Below are 19,667 nucleotides of genomic sequence, written 5' to 3'. Positions count from 1 at the left end.
GAGAAAAAACATAACTCAGTGCACCACCCTTCAGACCTGACTTGGATGTGATGCGGCTCATTGGTTAGAGAGGGATCAATAGTGCATGAATGAAAAAGAGCTCTCTGAAGGCTGACGGCTGAACGCCAGAAGCTATCATTGCATTTGATTGTAGGAGTAAATCCACCCTTCAACATTAAAGTTTGCAACTTCTGACCTGTGACTGTTAAATGACCATATAAAAGTAGTAAAAGATTGTCCTTAAGAAAATGTGTTTGTCCAGAAGTTTGTAATCTTTTTCTCTCTGAAGTAGCCCTTGCCACTGCCTCTGACACTCTGTCTGTATCATAACCTACACACCACACCCATCCCCTAAAAAACAGGATTATACATACTAATATAGATCACTTGCCAAGCCTATTACCTCTACAGATTTCAGATATAGGAATTAGAACAGAACTCCGAATTTCTTGCAGAAAGTTCTGACACATTGTTTATTTTGATACCAAATCACAACAAAATTTACCTTCCTCATATCCTTGAAATTTTAGTTAAGAAACATCAAAATATTTTAGCATCATTAGTTTTAAAGAAACACGTAAGCATTCCTGGAGCTACGGTGTTTCGCCATAGCTAAATAAAATGACCAAACTACTTCTTTTCAGGTCAATCCAATACTAAATTGGACTTAACAAATACAATTCCATTTTTTCGTGAAGCTGTAGAACATAAGCCTCATGTGATATTTCTCTCATTGGGCCAGGCTGCTATCATAACTATATGTTCCAGTGATGGGCTCGATAAAAACCAAAACCACACTGCTGAATGGGTATGTAGTTTTAGAGGATGTAATGCTGTACTTCTGTGGAAAATGTTGGGGGTTTGTAGAAATTTTTTTAAAAAAAAAAAAATCCAACAAAATTACCCTAAATAAAATTAATGGTAATTCAAAGAAGTAGCAGACGATAACTGACAACCAGAGCAGTAACTTTTTTATATATACACAGCTGGATATGGCTGCCTAACTCATGTAACTCTTCTGTCAGGATGTGATTGGCTGTAAAAAAGGTCAGTTTTAAATTTAAGCGGATTACTTAAAATGAAAAAAATGCTGGTTTGAATTCCACCTATAAAACTGTGGATAATTATATTAAACTTCCCGGTTCTGTGAGAGCTGATTTTCCTCACTCATGAATACAAATTAAGTAGCACACAAAGAATATTCTTATTACAAGAATAAAAAAAGCTAACAAAGTAGGTATGCAAGATAAGAATAACTAATTCTTAAAGTGTTACTAAAATGCTTTTAAACAGTTCACGTTTTTTTCTTCTAGGGAACTGTTAGGCTACTCTTTTCCCCTCATGCGATAATCTTCACTCACTTTTCAAAGTTTTTTAAGTGTTTCTGGATTGCAAGGTCTGTTTTGAGCTAATCTCGTTGGTTGGTTTGTCATGTTCATGTCGGCTGTTCCTCATTTCACTCTTTAGCCAAGCTTCACTGCATTCCTTGTTTCCAGAGCCACCCATAGGGTAGCTGCTTGCCCCCCTACCTGTTATTTTAGGCACCCTCACTCCATGGCCTGCTCCTGCACTCATCCTGTCTGTACTACCTGTGCCTCACACTGCTTTTTTTTCACTCTGATAACCACCCTAGCTGACTCACACAGCTCTGCTCACTGGTTATTGTATCACCCCTTAGGAGGGCTCATGTAATAAGGAGAAAGAGCATAGTCTTCCAGCTCACAGGAGGCTTTTAAACACTCTTGTTTAACACATCTTGCAGGAAAGTTTAAGTTCACAAGAAATGCATAAGTCACTTCTTTTCTCAGTTGAACCTTAAGAAGACTTCTACCCAAAATGTACTGCCCTTGTTGTCCCACTGTCCTGCATTTGTATCCCAATACCAAAAAATGTTCTATTTTCTAAGGTCAGGACATTCATGCCAGGCACATTTACACAGTTATATGGGCCAGATATATGCACACTTTTACAAATACAAACTCTCTTTGTAATTTCATGACAGAACTAACTCAACAGAGCTAACTCTCAGTAACAGTAACATGACAAATGTAAATCAATCAGATTTCATGTAATCCTCTCCATTAACCTCCCCTTCTCCAGCATTGCACTTCCTTTCCAGGCTTATACTCCTTCCTCTGTCATTCCTTGAGGAAAGAAGGGATGTTTTCCTTTCACTTTAGGCCTTCCTTACCAGGCTGATATTCCTAGATGTCATGATAAAGCAGCTATGCCTGTATATAGTATCTATGAGGCTAGTTCTATCAGCATAGACTCCAGACAGCCTCAGAGTACAAAATATGTAGGAAAATACTTTACAGTTGCAGGTTCACTGTGTCACTTGTCGTACAGTATATCCCAGTTATTGCATCAACTGTGTAAAGTCTTCTTTATCCAGGGAGCTAGGAAAAAAGTCAGGCATATGAAAGTCCTAATTTATATGCCACTCTGGTTACAAAACTGAGTAGAAAAGAAGTAAAGCTGTCCATATTGCTGTTTCCTGCTTGGGGTCAGTATTTCAGGTGCCTGAAAATTGAGATTTTTGATTTAAAATAAATACAAGGACTTTGACAGTTAGCATTGCATTGTGTCAAAGAAATTCTTTAGTCTTTTCAGGGAATGAAGAGTTCCCAGTGGTTTTCACATTCTCAGTAGTTTTAATGCTCTTTTGATACAGTGAAAACTTGAAAGGTCCACGGTTTATTAGGCTCAGGAGACCAACAAGTTTCCAAACAAGGTTCCAATGAAATCACCTTCTGGATTTAGGATGTGACCTGAGATTTTTTAAAGAAATGCTATTTTTTTAGCACACCAATTAAGATATGCCTCTCTTGATCCAGTTTAATTTTCTATTGAATTCTTAGCTCCTATAGGAAGAGAAGGAAAAAAGGTCTGTTTTAAAAATAGACAGTTCTGATCAATAGTCATATACTGTCTCTATGAGCAGAGGTCTGTGTTAGAAACCTCTGTAATCCACTACAACAATGGCTATTTTATTTTGTTCTTTTTTCTAATCCCTTACTAACCTTGTCCTCATTTTTTGGGGGGAGCAGGGAGACAGACACCATGGGTGGCCTGCAATACTATGTTCACACTATGGTCACTAGGTCACTTAGCTTATTATATGGTTAATTACAGAAATTACTTAGAAGTGGCTAGCATAGTATAGGAGTACTGATAGTGGGAATCCTGAGACACTTTTTGTCACAGTCATGTTGAAGCACCTGTACTAATACAAATAATATAAGAGAGACTATCTTGGAAGTGCAGGTTTCTCAAGCGTATGGCTCTGTCTTGCTTCCTGGTAAGTTGTTCCTGCTGTTCCTTTTTAGTCACACCCTAGAAAGCGGGCGTTAGAATATTTGTAAGTGGATGTTTTAAAACAGGTAGGGGTTTTCAAGGTAATAAAAAGTCCTGTTCAATTAAAAGCCATATTCTTATCTGAAAAAACACCCCACCTATCTGAGGTTAATGGAGACTCAGAGATTAATGGTAGCACAAGGGGTTCCATAACTGAAATAGGATCCATCTCTCCTTAGTTCACAAAAAAAGACAGAAAATATGAGGTACAGTGACTTCTCCGTCCCTTTCTTACCCAGCTCATACTGGGGTGGATAGGTCTATATGCTCCAGAAGACACTGGACCTCCAAACACTGCAACACATATGGAAAAACCAAAGCTTCTCAACTCTGATCTTCCTATATTCACTTATCCATGTGACCCCCTTCTTGTGTTCTGTCTTCTCTTCCATTTCCTTCTATTTTCAGTCTTTCTTTTGAACTCATTCCTTCCCTGTTTTCAAATGGAGAGCAGCTATTTACTGAATGGCATAAATTTTGGGGAACTTAGATCTGGAGTGACAGGATCTGTGATTTCTCTTAAAAAAAGGTTGGCATATGAACATCACCTTTTTTGAAGACTTATGGCAGCCCTGGTGTCTGAACTCAAAGTCTAGAGTAAGAGCTGTTGGGCCAACTTTCCTACATACTTGAGAGGCAGGGCCCAGATTGCATACCACTTTTCATTATTGTTGTCCAATGACAATCAGAATCTGATGGATGTGAGTAACAGATGGTCTGAACTCTCTTGACCTTAGACACTTAGATCAATCTTAAGTGTCTCGTAGCTTATTTGAATATGATCTACAATTCCTATGCATTTAAGTAACTTCTGAAAGGCACGTTGCAAATATAACTGAAGGGAACACAAACGGTCTATGTAATGTTTTAAATGCTCAGTACTAAGATGTCAGCAGTATCATCAAATTAGCATCCGGCACTATCATCAAAATACTATCTAAAAATTCTGTGAGAAAAAAACCCCAGATACTTTTGAATATTCTCTCAGTGCCTCAGCTTTTTATATTATTATGGTGTTACGATTATAAAATTAATAAAATTTTTGAGTGATATAGCAAAATCTCTGAAGAAACGAATAGTTCTGTCTTCAGAGCCTTCAGCACAGATGTGTGTAAATAACTAATGTAGTGTAAGGTGAGTACTTGAAATTCTAGGAAAAAAAGAATTAAGTATATGCTCATTAATTTAACATTACCTATCCCTGCAGCGGGTACTTTCATGGGGAAAAATATGCGATCGCTGATTTGAAGACTGTACTATGAACGGGAATATCAAATTAAAGCTGCATAGTTAATGCTCTGGGAATTAAATTCAAATTAATTGCATTAGTGTATTACATTAATATTATTTTCTGCAAAGTCCTTCTGTGCAAATAGTGAAATCTGAAAAGCGTATGCCTGCAAATGTGTAGAAAAGAAGGGTCTTCGGTTGTTTTTTTTTCCTTCCGCAGCCCTGATTCACGATTGTACCGTGTGCTTCAGGTAGCTGCGGAAGGGAATTTGGAGCAGCAGGTAGAGCTGCTCACCCCAATGCCTGGTGGGCTGAAATACCCACCACCTCACCGGGGACCAGCACTACTTCTGGGGCCGCAGCCACGGTGCGACATACTAACCCTGATAAAGCTGGCATCAAGACTCCGAGGCCTCCCTCAGCGAGGGCCCCCGGGCGAGCCGCGCCGCCGCCCCGCGAAATGGCGTCGAACCGCCTCAGCGGGCACGCGGCGAGGCGGGGGGAGAAGAACTACATTTCCCGAGAGCCGCCGCGCCCCGGGGCGGCGCGATTGGCCAGAGCCCGAGCCCAATCGGCGGGGAGGAGGTGGGCGGCGGTGCCGCAGGTGCTGGCGGCGGAGGCCGGCGGCCGGGCGAAGATGGCGCTGGCGATTGGGGCACCGCGGCGGCTGCTGCACCTGCACCTGCCGGTCGGGAGCTGCCTCCTCCTCCTTCTCCTGCTCCTCCTCCTCCTCTGCGGCCAGCTCGGGGGAGGACAAAAAAAGAAGGAGGTAGAAACGTTCGCTTCTTTCGCCATCGCTCCCGGCTGAGGGGCTGGGGCTGCCCTGCCGTGCTGCCTCCCCCTTCTGAGCGCCCGCGGGCACCGGCGGCGTCCTCGTCTCCCCCCACTCCGCCCGGCGCTCCTCGCCCTGCTTCCCCCGCGCTCCTCCCGCCGCGGCGGCGGGCCGCCCTCCTCCTGCCCCTCCGCCCCTCTCCTCTCCATCCCTCCCCGGCCCTGCGGGGGCACCTGAGGGGCGGAGGGCGCCGCTCACCCCGCCCCGCGGAAGATGGCCGGCGGCGCAGCGGGAGCCGGCGCCTTGGCGGCGGCAGGGCGCAGCGCCGGCTGCGCCGTCCCCAGCCTGGTGTCCCAGCCCAGCCGGGTGCCGCCCGCTGTCCAGGGCCTTTAAGCCCCCGCCGTCCTGAGTTGGGCTGGCCTCCGCGGCGGGCCTGGGGTGCCTCAGCCGAGGGCGAGGAGCGCCGACCTGCGGGCAGCCGGCCGGGGGGCGTAGTTGAACCCCGTGTTTGTGGCGGCAACGAAAAGAAACGCCCGGAGTTGTTAAATAAGACTGAAGCGCTGGCAGCAGGAGTGCCCGTGTGCTGGTGTCGGTGCTGATGCTGCCGTCAAGGTGTCTTCTGGGTGAGAGAGGCGCGGAGGAAGGAGCAGTTTTGATTCGGTTTCAGTAGCGGCAGTCATCTTCAGCAACTTTTGTATTTAAATAGGGAAATGTGCAAAAACGTGTAGTGTAAATATTTACCTTTTTCAGGTTTCAATGTTACTAGAGCTTACTGCACTTCTCTCTTCCTAGCCTGCCCTCTATTCCAGGCCAGGTTCTCATATACCCCGTGCTAGGCCAGCCAGTAGAGTCTTGTTACAGTTTCTCTATAACTTTATTTAAGGGAGGCAATAACTTTTTACCAAACTGTACAATTTTATTTTTGTTAATTTTGTCGCTTTTCTACATCTGCTTTCTGTTGTTAGGTCTTGTGCTTTGTGGTGGTGGAGAAGAGGGAAAGAACAATTTTGCTGCCAGATCATCTCTCTTTGAACTGTCTGCTCAGACAAAGAGAATGGTGGTCGAAAATTGTTTTGATTTTCTTTAAAGAATGATGTGGGTCACTAAGGCTTATAATCCAAAGAAATAAAATGAGGGGGAGTGGAGAGAGAAGTGCTGATGCCTTTCTTCTGGTGGCAGGACTCAGGGGAATGGCTTAAAGATGCGTCACAGGAGGTTCAGACTGGTTGTTAAGGAAAAGCTCTTCACTGAGAGGTTTGTCAAGCACTGGAACAAGCTCCCCCGCTGGAACAAGCTTGGTCATGACCCCAAGCTTGTAGGTATTAAAGAAGTGTTTGGACAATGCTCTTAAGTATATGGCTTAACTTTTGGGTTGCCCTGTGTGGATTCAGGAGTTGATGATCCTTGTGGGTCCCTTCCAACTCAGGGTATTCTGTGATTCTAAAAGGCTAAAGTTAGTATGTAAAATCCTTATTTAAGTATCTAAATAGTAGTCTGACTTTGTGGTCTTACCGAGTTAGATAATAATCTGATCATTGAGATAAATCCTGTGGGTATCATTTTGAAAAAAATGAACTCCTTCACACCAGGGATTCTCCTCTTCCCTCTTTCTGGAAAGACTAGGCAGTAATGTCTTTCTCTTCTGCTGCTACAATTAACAACTTTGGAAAATTTTAGCTTATTAGTTTTTTTTTAATAAAATGTGTTTAATGTTTGACAGTCTTGATTCTCTCTTGCTGTGATGTGCTGGCATTGCAACTTTTGTTGACACTTTCATGTGGAGTGCCAGCTGTGCTACTAAGATAGCTGAAATAATCTTTATTTCTTTTTAAATGGGATCCTTTCCTAGCAAGTAAATAATGGCAAATTAAAATGGACATCTACAATTACTTTCTATAAAGTTTCCTAATTCTACGCAGAGGTGGTACATAACAGGATTGAAATGGATATATTTTGCCTAGCCATTTGATACTACAGTTCAAGCTGGTTTTTCTCCTCTGTAAAGCTTGTTATTCAGTTTTTTCCTTTTTAACTCATTTAGTTGATTAACTAATATTTCTCAGTCTTTTACTTCCATTCTTCATTCCTCTTTAATATTTTTCTGTTAATGCAACTGACTAAATACTGCTCATACAGACAAAGCGCTCGCTGGTTTTATGTAGACATCCCGTATGTGCAACTACATCTTTACAGAAACTAGTGCAATGTTGTAAGTGCTTGCTGCCCTTTATTCTTGCATTTAAAGTGACGTGTACCTTAGTGGTTTTCAGGGTTTTATACGCTGTGCATATATTATGAATATTGCTTTGTATTGTGTGTGTGTGGTATGTATTACAGCTAAAGTCTGGCTCCTTTTCATGTCCTACAAACCTCATGCTGAAAACTGTCATAGTTTGCCCAATATATAAGGGGGAAAAACATCTGTATGCAAAAGATGAAACTTGAGCTTTCTTACAGTAAGCAGTTTGGAAATCACATTTTAAAACTGTTCTGAGGAGGACAATATGTATTGAAAGAACACAGGATGTTGTGCTGTGGGAGGTTCCTGTTCACAATACTGTCCAGAGCACAGTGGTAAGAGGCAAAGATGATGGAGGTTAAATGTGTAAAGTGAACCTGTTCTTCTATACAGAGACTGGTAAGATTGTCATAGCTTTTATGGAAGCTGGGAAAATGGTTGAACATACAGTGAGTTGTTTCAAAGTGAACACTGTAAGAGTAATGTAGTAAGGTTGAAATATAGATCTCATGAGATAAAAAGAAGTCATGTCTCAGTTTCTTCCTTCCTACTCGCTTTGTGCGTGTTGGGGTGGTTGTATGGAAAGAGAGGTTAAGGACTAGAGAAAGGAAACTTTTTTCCCAATCAACTCTTTTGAAAACCTTGAGTACTTGAAAAGTACTTGAAAATTAAATGCTTGGAAATGAGAAGAACTTGAGATGTTGGAATTGGAGCATAAGGAAGGAAAGTATCTTTTGTGAAGTCAATGTGTTTTGGTTTTGGGGTTTTTGGTGTTTTGTTTTTTTTTTTTAAAGCATTGACTACATAGAAAAGTATGCATAAAGTCTGAATTATTAGAGGTGTCTGGATCAGTTTTATGAGCCTGGAAGATGGAAATAATGACTTTGCAGAAAGGAGAGGACCAAGTTAAGGTTTTAGATGTTTCTGAAGGACTTGCTGCTAGCAAAGAAGGATGAGTGGGGAAACTAGAGAACATTGGTGTAACTTTCTGCGTTGATTGTGAAATACTATGTTATAGCTGTATTTAGAATGGAAAATATGTAATTTCTTTAATTACTAAAATACATTATCCTATACACTAAAATATTCTTAATTATAACTAAAGAAACTTTCTCCTGTGCAAATTACTGAAAAGTACTGAGTCCATCTTAAATTTGATTAAAATTGTAAAACTTTAAAGAACTACTAGAGAACAGGTTTGAATTAGTTGATAATTAGTGTCATGGTTTTAGCTGGGATAGAGCTGATTTTCTTCACTGCAGCTGGCACAGTGCTGTGCTTTGGACTTAGTGTGAAAACAATGTTGATAACACACCGAAGTTTTAGTTGTTACTGGGCAGTGCTTGTACTAGTCAAGGACTTTTCCAGCCTCTCATGCTCTGCCGGGTGCACCAGAAGCGGCAAGGGGGGCACAGCCAAGAGAGTGGATTCAAACTGGCCAAAGGGATATTCCGTATCATGTAACGTCATGCCCAGTGTGTGAACTGGGAGATGCTGGCCAGGGGGGAGGCAGCGATCGCAGCTCAGGGACTGGCAGCATCAGTAGTGAGCAGTTGTATTGCTGTTGATTTTTTCATTTTCATCATATCATAATAATGATTATCATAATCATATTGTAATTATTAAACTGTTCTTATCTCAACCCACGAGTCATCCTGCTTTTGCTCTCCCAATTCTCTCCCCATCCCACGGGTGGGGGGAGTGAGTGAGCAGCTGTGTGGTGTTTAGTTGTTGCCTGGGGCTAAACCATGACAATTAGTCATCTGGTGTCATGGAAACTATTTCTAAAATGACAGCATGAACGTGTAAATATACAAACATTTCTGTTGCTTCTCTTTAATGCTGCTGTTCACTTGTCTATATTGTGGACACCCTCTGCAGCCTTCACCACTGAGGAGATAAATAGAAATCATTGGACTGTCTTAAAATATACACAGATAAAATGTAATAATTTGGAAGGATTAAGAGCAACACCATAACTTTCTCCCATGGCTCACACTTAAGAGCTAACTAGATTTGAAAAGACTGCTTTTATGATTTTAATTCAGGTTCTGAGCAATACCTTTAAATGAAGTCTTACGGAAATAGCAGCAAGTAACTAAAGGAGGACTTCTCTTGGAAGTTATAGTCATAATAGGAGAAAATAATAATCGAATGTTTCCACAGGTAATATATGTATTAATGTACGTGCATTTTCTGTAAGACATGTTCCCAATCCCTTTGATACTTTTTATATATCTTACACAAATTCTAAGTAGGTAAAACTATTAAAAGTTGAAAGGAATCAGAATGAGAATATTGCACTTTGAAATATACCGCTTGGCTTTTTATTATAAATTGCTTTGCATGGGCAATTTCTGGTATATTCACATAGATAAATAAGATTTTTGTTTTGACTGAAACATATAGGAGAACATTGGTTTTGCAGTATTAAAATAGTTTCTTATAGACAGTAAAGTTAATTTTTTGAGCTTTCAGGTGGATGATTCAGAAGCTTAGTTAAACCAGTGATACACGATTGGAGTAGCTATTTTTTGTAGGTAAGTTTGTCATTGCTGCTAAATCTGACGCAGGGAAGCCTGTGTAGACCAGCGTTTGAGCTTTGTTCAAGTGGAAGTATCTTGTTGAGCTTAAATCTACTCAAAAGATGTTGATGATGTGTAAGAACATTGTAGTAATCCTACTCTTCTGTAATGTCAGCTTCTTAATGTCTTAGTTTGCCTGACTATTTTTGAAGTATTTCAAGACTAGTATCCCTATCACTATTCCTTATCTTTTCCTCCCTTTGTCTCTCACCCTTTCCCGACCTGGGTGTAGAAGTTAGAGCAGTTATGAGAAATTGTAGAAGATAGGATTGGAAGGACAATCTAATTGATCCTTTATCCCAAAGCTCAGCTATGTTTTTATTGTTCCTGAAAGATGTCTGTTTGATGTGACCTTAGAATCCTTTAGTGGTGGTGAGAAGACTACAGCTTCCTTAGGTAACCTATTACTGTGTCTTATTAGTATTTTTTCCCCAAAGATCTGACCTAAATTTCTGTATGTTCAGTCTTTAAATTTTTGAGCCTTACGTTTTTGACCATAAAGAACAGATTATTCTTTGATGTATAGTCTTCTCCATTTAGGCAGGGACTAAAGGTAGCATTTGCATTTTTTTCCAGGATTTGGAGGGGTTTTTTTATTTCTTATAAATAGAAGCAACTGTGTATTTTTGTTTTATGGTTTTGAGTATTAAATATGATAATTTTCCTGAGAGAATCTTCAGTCCTGAACACACTTTCCTCTGTTTTGTCACGTTAACTGGGATAAATTAGCAGGATCCTTTTGTTTCTGCACGAAATGTTCTGCTTTTCCTTTGGGTTTACATATTGAGATCATCTTGTTTATTCAAGGTGATTATTACCGTGTTCCCTCACTTGCAACCAGGGTGGTACCTTCTGCTTTAAAATTTCTTTCCTAGTCTAATTCGTGGTGGTGTTTTACCTTAAATGTAACAATTCCCACCCACGCAGAGCTAGGGCCCCCAAAATGTGCAGCAAAGCCTGCTGCCCTTGGTCTCTGCTCTAAAATGGAAATGGCACTACTTAGTTTCTTCCTGTCTCCTGATGCTGTTTTCAGTGATCTGTAGCATTCTTTCCTTCTGATCCAATGTTATGCTTGCATATTAATTTAAAGAAAGAAATTATGAGAAACGTGGTAGAATGAGTGGAGAAAAAGAAAAAATAATGTATGATGAATGAGGAGTGTTCAGCATAGTTTCATTGGCGCGTGTAGTATAAGAGACAGATTCTTGATCTCTCAGGATCTCTGATACTACTTCAACAAAATAGTGATAATTGAAACTTTAATTGAAACTTTCTTTATCTCTTGAAATTTTGTTTAATATTAAACTTTTATATAAAGCCTTTTTGGTTTTCTAATAATAAAATTTTGGGTTTGATCTCCATCCAGACTCTGGAGTGCTGCACATTTTTGCTTTTGAAAAAGCATGCAAGGGAAATGTTTGGCAGTTACCAAGTACAGACTCCTCTTTAAAACTTTATTAAAAATTGAGATGTGGCAAAGGTTGAATTTTTGCAGGGAAACTCAGTCCTGAGTACCGATTCGGCTTCAAGCAATTTTAAAGATGTATTTTAAGTGGATGGTCTATATCCATTTTTGTAATTTGCCATTTTATCCATTGTTGCAGTAGAGAGAGAGAAGAGTTTTTTTCAATCAGTACTTAAAACTTTAAAATAACTGTCCCGGCTTTGACGTGAGATAACGGTGATAAGTCATGCCTGAAAATGTAAAATTCTTCAAACGCAATTCTAAATGTGTTTTTCCACTCTGTCCTAAAAAGAATGGGGAAGAGTGTTTGCAAGAGTTCTTTGTTTTCTGCTGACTTTTACAAGCGGCAAAAGCCTCTGTGCCCTTTCCTTTTCTATTCCTAATTAACTAAAGCTTTGGAGAAACTTGACAAAATTAACTAGCTGTTCTTATTTTAACAATTATATATAAAAAACACTTGATGTCTTCAGTGATTGCATATAATAAGTGAAATAAAGGATGCTTACAGCAGCCAGATAGCATTTTGTAATTGGATTACTGAAACTTTTCTGTCCCAGATGCCTCCATTTGGCATCCTTGCTGTCATAAGACAGATCAGTGGCATAATTGATCTTTTCCCCTGTGCTGTTCTATAACCATTTATACAGCACATCCTGTGCAACCACATGGAAGATACAGATTGTATCTGCTTGAGTTCTAAGTGCTCTGGAAAAATCAGTCAGTACAATTAGAGTGGGAAAGCATTGGGGTTTTTTTGTTATTGTTTTGGATCTTCAGATTTATTCTCTTCATTTTTGAAAGTGTTTTGAAGGGCACATTTTATTGGCAAAGCTAATTATCAGAACCTAAAAAGGAACTTGACCTGGTATTTGTTTTAGGCCTCTTTGTCTTGCTCTAATAAATCTGAAAGCAGGCACAATGCTATGATATTATATTTAATAATATCTTCTTTAATGTTTGGTGTGTAAATAAATTGTAATAAACATTCTGGTTTTCGTAAGAAACTCCAATAATGAGGGATTGCCATGAAATGAATGGAAGGATATTTTATAGTGATCCTCAAAGCTGCATTTCAGATAAACTCATATTTTTATATGCTGTTATCACAAGCCCTGTATGTTCTAAGAAAGATAAGCAAATCGATACTTGCATTGAATGGATTGCTTCTCTTATGACAGAATTAAAAAAGGGAATATTTTGGTGACAGAAAATAATCCCAGAAGTTTGAGATGGAAAAGATTTGCACCCTTGCCAGTGCAGACTTCTTCCTGACAACACTCTTTGTGATTGCTGAAGCGGTGGCAGGACAGTTGTTATTTCTCTGGGGAGACTGTTCTCCCACCTAATAAGATTCACTCTTAAGATTTTATTTTCTTCTGATGATTGTATCTGATAATAACTTTTTGGAGTACCCCAAGTTCTTCATCTTCCTCCTAAACAGTTGCAGTCCTTAGCCTAATTATGCCATTCCATTACTTTGTCTTATTCTTTTCTTCTGAATCGAAAGCAACCTATATTTGTATTTCAGACATACTGGTCGTTAAGCTTAGTGTGGAGTTTGGCTATGTTGCATAAAAAAAATCTGTATATCAAGTTTATAATATAAGTGGTAATTACAGTTGTGCAGTTGCTTTGTGGAATGACATTTTGAGCTCACAGAGCTGCTCAAGGTTACAGGCTACAGCATCTGCTACTAGAAAGATAAAAACTAAAAGCAGAGCAGAAAATAGTTTGGCTTTTTAATAATTTCATTTTGCTATTGCTGTCTGCTCTACTGTTACAATATTAGCATGTTCAGTTACTTTCCCTATCCAGTTGTCTTACACAGGCCATCTAAGACAGGGACTAATCCTGAATCTTGCATATTTACGTTTGAGTTTAACGTTTCTAGATTTTCATCTGTATGTGTTCATGTAAATGTCTCTTCAATGGAGATTTTTGAGCTTGTAGAGCAAAAGTAATATAGTAAAAGAACCTACTTCAAATATATGGTTCATTCTGGGTTTCATTTTATAACTTCTACTAAATATTTTTGTAAGTTTGCTTGTTTTATGAAGTCCTTTGAAAGTTAGGCTGTGTTTCATGACTCACGAAAAGAATTGACAGTTTTTGGGCTAATTAGCTAATTTCCTTAATGCTGCATATTATGAGGTTCTACTAACTACACATTCAGGCTTTTTCATGTGTCTTGTTTCTTAGATCTTGTCAGTGACAAAGATACATTCTGAATCTCAAGTTAAGCATTTAGCTCAAAATTTCACTGTCCTCCAAGTCTTGTTTGTTTAGAATAACAAATTGTTTTATATATATATATTGCACTATTTTTTCTTCACTATGGTGAAGAATATGGTTATTTTAATAATAAAGTGTAAGAGGTATTTTTTTGGCTGGTGCTGCTTAAACTTTTCTTGGTAACTGTAACTGCTTTGCCTCTGTTTGCTTCAGTGGTTCAAATTTATTACTTAAAACATTTTGTTCTTTTTCCTTCTCTTAATTATCAGCAACTCCATATGACCCTCCTCTACTTTTAGTAGTAAACTAGAACGAAATCTAAATTGCATTTAATCCATAATTACTAAATTCACTGGGGTACTGATATACTAAAAATATGAAACTTAAAGTAATTTTTATTGTTAATCCTATTAAAGTATTTTAATGTGAATCTTCATCTTTCTATGAAAGACAACTAGAGACGCAGATTCTGCAAGGGAGATTAGTGTAAGGGATGATAAAACTGAGCAGACAGGATGCTTTGAAGTACAGCTCCTTTCTCTACTCTTTTATTTTTTTTTTTTTCAAGGTATCTAACAAAATAAAGAAGGTACTTGAATACAAGTGGAAAACTGTTTTGACTGACTGAGGTAATGTACATTTTTCTAGATACCCGAAAAGTTGCAGGGCTACATACAGTGAAGGAATAGATTAGCTGTATCAGCATATGGTTAGGTCTGTGTCCAAAGAAAGGAATTCAAGCTACAAGTAGGGGAGGTAATCATAGAGCAACTTAGTAATGGAAGGAGTAGGGCATCTCATCATAGGTTGCATGAAGTGAAACTTTTTGTTTGTTCTTACGCTTGTACCTTTCTGACCTCACTTCCAAAAAATAGTTTAGATTTTCTTCAACCATTTCTGTTGCTGTTACACTGTAAGAAGACTTTCAGGCTGTCTATGAATCTAATAGTTGAGTATTGCAAAAATCAGTTCAAAGTGGATCGGTCTTTATGGCGATGGATGACTGAAGTTGGTAAGGTTTCTTCATATCAGCTACCAGGCATATGCCTTAAATGGAATTGCTGTTAATGGCATGTAAAACTTCATTAGTAACCAGATTCTTCCTGTATGTTCTCTCAGCAAGTCCTAGATTCTTCCAACTTGTCTCATGCTGAAGTGTGACTTGCTCAATGAGTGGCCTGATCAGGTAGTTGAATCTGATCAACTCTTTCTTTTCTATGAGCAGCTGATCTGAATTTCAGGCAAAATGCCTGTGAAATACGACACCACAAAAATTGCATGTAGTTGTATTAAAAAGCACACAATAAGATGTGTGCATTTGTAAAAAGGCAAGTTTTGATCATCCAAACAAATATTGGTTTGATCCAGCAGGGGTATTTTGGTCATGCTATTTAGATGTGTCCTTTTATCACAGTTAAGCCGTAATTGCTCTCACAAAATTCAGATGGTGATATTTGGGAGTTCCATTCAGGAAATAATTCTAATGGTATTCTTTTCCTTTAAGGAAACATGACTTGACCTTGCCTTAATAATAGTAAAAATGTTTATCATATTTACCTGTTAAGATTTGAGAGAAGCCAAGTTCAATGATCAAATGTATTCAGAAGTAAGGGTCCTTAAATCTTTTAGAAATCAGTTAGAGGATAGAAACTGATAGTGTTGTGTTTTGAATTCTGTATTATTTTTTGCATCACACTTCTAAATATTTTAGTCATAGTTGGTACCCTTAGTAACCATATGATGGCTCAGATTTAATGCAATGGAAGCTTTTTCATCTTTCACTTCTCTGCCTGATTTCTACCAAAGCGTCCAGCTGAAGTGGGAAGTGAATGGCAGGAGTTTCATTGGAATTTCAAGAAGGATGTCAGTCCTAGGAAGCTTAATCCAAATTAAAGATGTAGGACTGTTATGCCTTTTATTTGTCCACAGCAGATGGATTCAGTTATTGACAATGTGACAGTGCTTTGAGTGGGTGAGGCAGAAACTGTTCAGAAAATGACATGAATGGTGGATATTAAGACAGAACTGAAGTTACTGTGTAAATATTTTCCTTCTGTTGTGAGGCACTTTCTCTTCTAAGCTAGGTGTGGATAGAAGCTCTTGTCTGTATTTATAAGCTTTCTTCAAATCTCTGTTTATTGATAGCAGTGTGCTAACTTCTTTAGTGGGCAGTTTGTTTAGAAACTAAGGTAAAAGATTATTAATATTTGCTAGATGGGGTTCAGATATAATTGTTTTTCATTTCCTTTGTGCTTCTTTTGTTTGGGGCATTGCTAATCATTTTCCACTTAAAATGCGTGATAGGCTTTCTCATTTTTTTTATTTGTTTCCTCTAAGGTGGATAAATCAGTCAATACAGATAGGGTTTTTTAAAAAATATAGATATGTACGCACATGCATATGTACACATGCTGGTTTGCCCTGGTCTGTATGAAATGGCACTTACCTTTGTGTTGACAGCTATGAGTTCTTGTCTTCCTATAACTAAACTTAGATCCTGTAAATAATCGAAGTGCTTTAACCAGACCTCATGGATAACGTAGCTTTTGGAGTAAAATTTTCATCTAAAATGCGATTGTATAACTGCATATTGGTTCTGGAGGCTGCTAAGATTATTCAAGTTCGTTAAAAGTAACAGGCACCTGAAGTTCTGCTTTTGTACATACAGAGGACAGTCCTCATACGCTTTGGTATCTTGTATTTGAGCGCAGTCTGTGCACAGAAACTAGGCATACTTAGGTCATTGTTCACTATGAACTTGTAACATTCACAATAGGATTTAATTTGTCAATGAAATGTGACATCTCAACCTTTTATCCAGTAGTGATGTGGTTAGAGCATGCCTGGGAAAATGAAATAGTGGAAGCAGTTGATATTAATTTGATTTCTGGGAAATTATATCCTGCTTCACATAAAATACCCTAAAGACTTGGGTGTCTGCTGCTATGAGTGCTTGGATCTTCTTAAGGTGGTCTGGATTATTGTTTTAATTCAAAAAGCAGGCTCCTGTTATAAAGTGAATCAGTTGTTTTCCCCCTGCAAATGCATTGTGTGTACTCTCAAATGGTCTCTCAAGTGTGTCAACTGGATTCTATTACTGACACTAAACTGAAGCATGTACTCCAGAAATGCAGGTAATGCACTCCAACTGCTAATCCACATTCAGTCCTTGGAACCATTTTAGAATTAGTTTGAAGCAAAATCCTGCAGTGTGTGGATATTAAGGTTTCAGCACCAGCTATTTTGTTCTGCAGACATATTTGTTCTCATTGCACTACTCGCTTATATTGATCTAGTCAACCTGTCCTCTTGCACAGGCACAGAGCTTCAGAGAAGGTTGCAGGATTCACTGGGCCACAGAGGACTGACAAGAGGGAAGATAATTTTCTAGCTGAATGATGATCATTTGGAAGAGGGAAGTCCCGGGTTCCTACAACTATTTATATGTTTAATCCAATAACTGTTTAGTGTAAAACATTGCAATACAATCTGTTCAAGTAGATTTACTTGTCCACCATCTGGACGTGAGCGCTGCCTGCCAAACTTTTAAGTTGGGTACCACATGGAGGGCAGTGAAAGAAATCAAGGTTACTTTTAAGCAGTGAGAGTCAGGATAACCTCTGTGCACTCACTTTCTCTATTTAAGCTGCTCTCAGCTCAGTTGGAACTGCCTTTGTCAGTGGAGGTGGCTGAGGAAAGTACATGTGGAATGCACTATGTCCAGTGCTCAGAGTGCCAGCCCCTGAACATTTAGAAGTAATGGGAACCTTGCTGGGAACATAAAGGTGCTCAAATGAACATTTTTATTTTGCTGTTCTAGGCTGTTTGTATATTACAAGGATGTGGAGGAGGGGGAGATTACACAAAATCTGAGCTCTAACTACCCAGTGGCAGGCAGGCAGAAGCCTGTTGAAATCTGGAATTTCTAGCTCTAGTCTCAGTTTCCATTTGCTGTAGATCCAAATTCCTCAGTTAACTGCTTCAGTTAAACTAAGTACCATGTTACATCTACAGATACCAAGCAAAAGAGAGCATAGCACAAGGTTATAGTTTGTAGGTGGTCAAATATCATCATATTTGACTTGGTTTTAATGGAATGCTAGATGGGGGGAGAGGCACTAAAGCTGACAAGTTTATTTTAGTGCAAAATATTTTATACTGTAGAAACCATATTAGTAAGTGGGCTACACCAGAAAACACTGAGGCTGGAAGTCATCCCACTCTAGGCTTTTAGCTGTTATTGGAGGTTTAGCAACCTTTCGTACCATCAATGGCTGTAGTAATGGAGACGGTTCCGCTTAGGTAAGAACTGAATGATATTTCCAACCTCAGCCCCTGCATAAATTTACGACAAATATGCTGATGCCTTAACCATGTTCATTTTACAAGAGCCTCAAGTGAGCTATGTTGGTGAGTTTGTAAGTCCAAGTATATATTGCATATTCAGATGACATGTTTCATAGAAAGTAGAACTTTCACCTTTAACTGCATTTTTCTTGTCCCACTGTGTTCAAGTGATATAATTATGGTTGTGTTAGTTTATTGGCACGTATCTTAAGTGATTAAAAAATCTAGCTGAAGCTGTTCAGTTATACCAACATCAGTTTTTTGAGCAATGAATGCATTGTGCTCTCATGCAGAACTCATGCTCGCTTGGCTGTGAGAGAGAAAATTCATTAGCTGATACAGCAGCTTTGTTTTTCCAAAGTAATTTGAAGTCTGTACTTCTCCCAAGAAGTGAAAATGGAACTTTTCCTGAATTTAATCAACTGTTTTGATAGTAAAAATGTTCAGGAGGAAACACATTTTTACTCAAATCTTTACAGTGATTCTTTAGTCTATGAAGAATTAAGGGTATGCTTTAAAAATGAGCTGGGACACACGTTTGGTGGGTTTTCATCATAAGACCTATAGTCACTTTTTCTAAGAATTAAAAATGCATAAAGCTTTAGAAATTTGATTTCAGGTTAATTTTGGAATTAATTTCAGAAGGTCAAAATTTAAACTTCATGTTATGTCTGTTTTTTTTATGAGAACGCAATGTTAGTTTGGTAAACACTCACATAAAGTTTTGCCTTTTCTAATGTAGATATAAATTCCACTCTGTCTCCTCAGTGTGGATTGTTGAGTAATCCATTATAAAGTACCTGGATTTTTAATACTCACCACAGAAATTAATGCTGAGCATGCATGTTGAAACAGCTGTTTCTAACATATTTAAATGATTAGGTTTTACATTAAAGCTTCTTGACATCTTGTATAGTTTTAATTTATCATTCAACAATGAACTACTGCTTTAGTCCTAATAATTGCCTTTTTTTATTTAGATCAAAATTATGTGCTGGTATCTATGAATAGTCTTTCCTTAAACTACTCGGAAATAGATCTGAAACTACAAAGTAATTTTTTTAAAAGGATTAAGGGCTTTATCTGTCACTAGAGATTGTCTACCTCCTGTTGAACCACAGAATCCGTTCATTAATTTAGCACCATGCTATGTCCTTTGTCTTCTAATGAATGACTTGCCAAAGAAGGTCCTATCCTGATGAAAGGCACTCCTGCTCAAGGAATTGTGTAATACTTCTGTCCCTTAACGTACTGGTAATTGCAAGTATGCAAGAACTTCATCTGGCTGGTTGACAGAGGTAAAAGGGAAGAAGCTTTGTAAAAAGTTTTGATGTTTGAAAGTGTTGAGGTACTAGTCACTAAATCTAATGATTCTGTCATATTTTTGTGGTTTCTTTTTTTCTTGAGAAATAGGTGTTGCTAGAAAACTCTGCCAAAAAA

At 38.6% G+C, this 19,667-nt stretch overlaps 1 protein-coding gene across 1 annotated transcript in view; it reads left to right on the top strand.

The window, feature by feature from the left end:
- Positions 1-5,178: 5,178 nt before the first annotated feature.
- Positions 5,179-19,667, top strand: part of TUSC3 (tumor suppressor candidate 3) — a 136,439-nt gene continuing 121,950 nt past the window's right edge. Inside the window, exon 1 of the mRNA XM_075091409.1 lies at positions 5,179-5,356. Coding sequence (XP_074947510.1) covers positions 5,225-5,356 — 132 coding nt within the window. The 5' untranslated portion in view covers positions 5,179-5,224. The remainder of the gene's footprint in view (positions 5,357-19,667) is intronic.

The sequence above is a fragment of the Phalacrocorax aristotelis genome, chromosome 4 (assembly GCF_949628215.1).
Source record: "Phalacrocorax aristotelis chromosome 4, bGulAri2.1, whole genome shotgun sequence".
NCBI lineage: Eukaryota > Metazoa > Chordata > Aves > Suliformes > Phalacrocoracidae > Phalacrocorax > Phalacrocorax aristotelis.
Note: the sequence above shows the minus strand (reverse complement) of the source record. Positions and strands in the feature narration are given on the sequence as shown.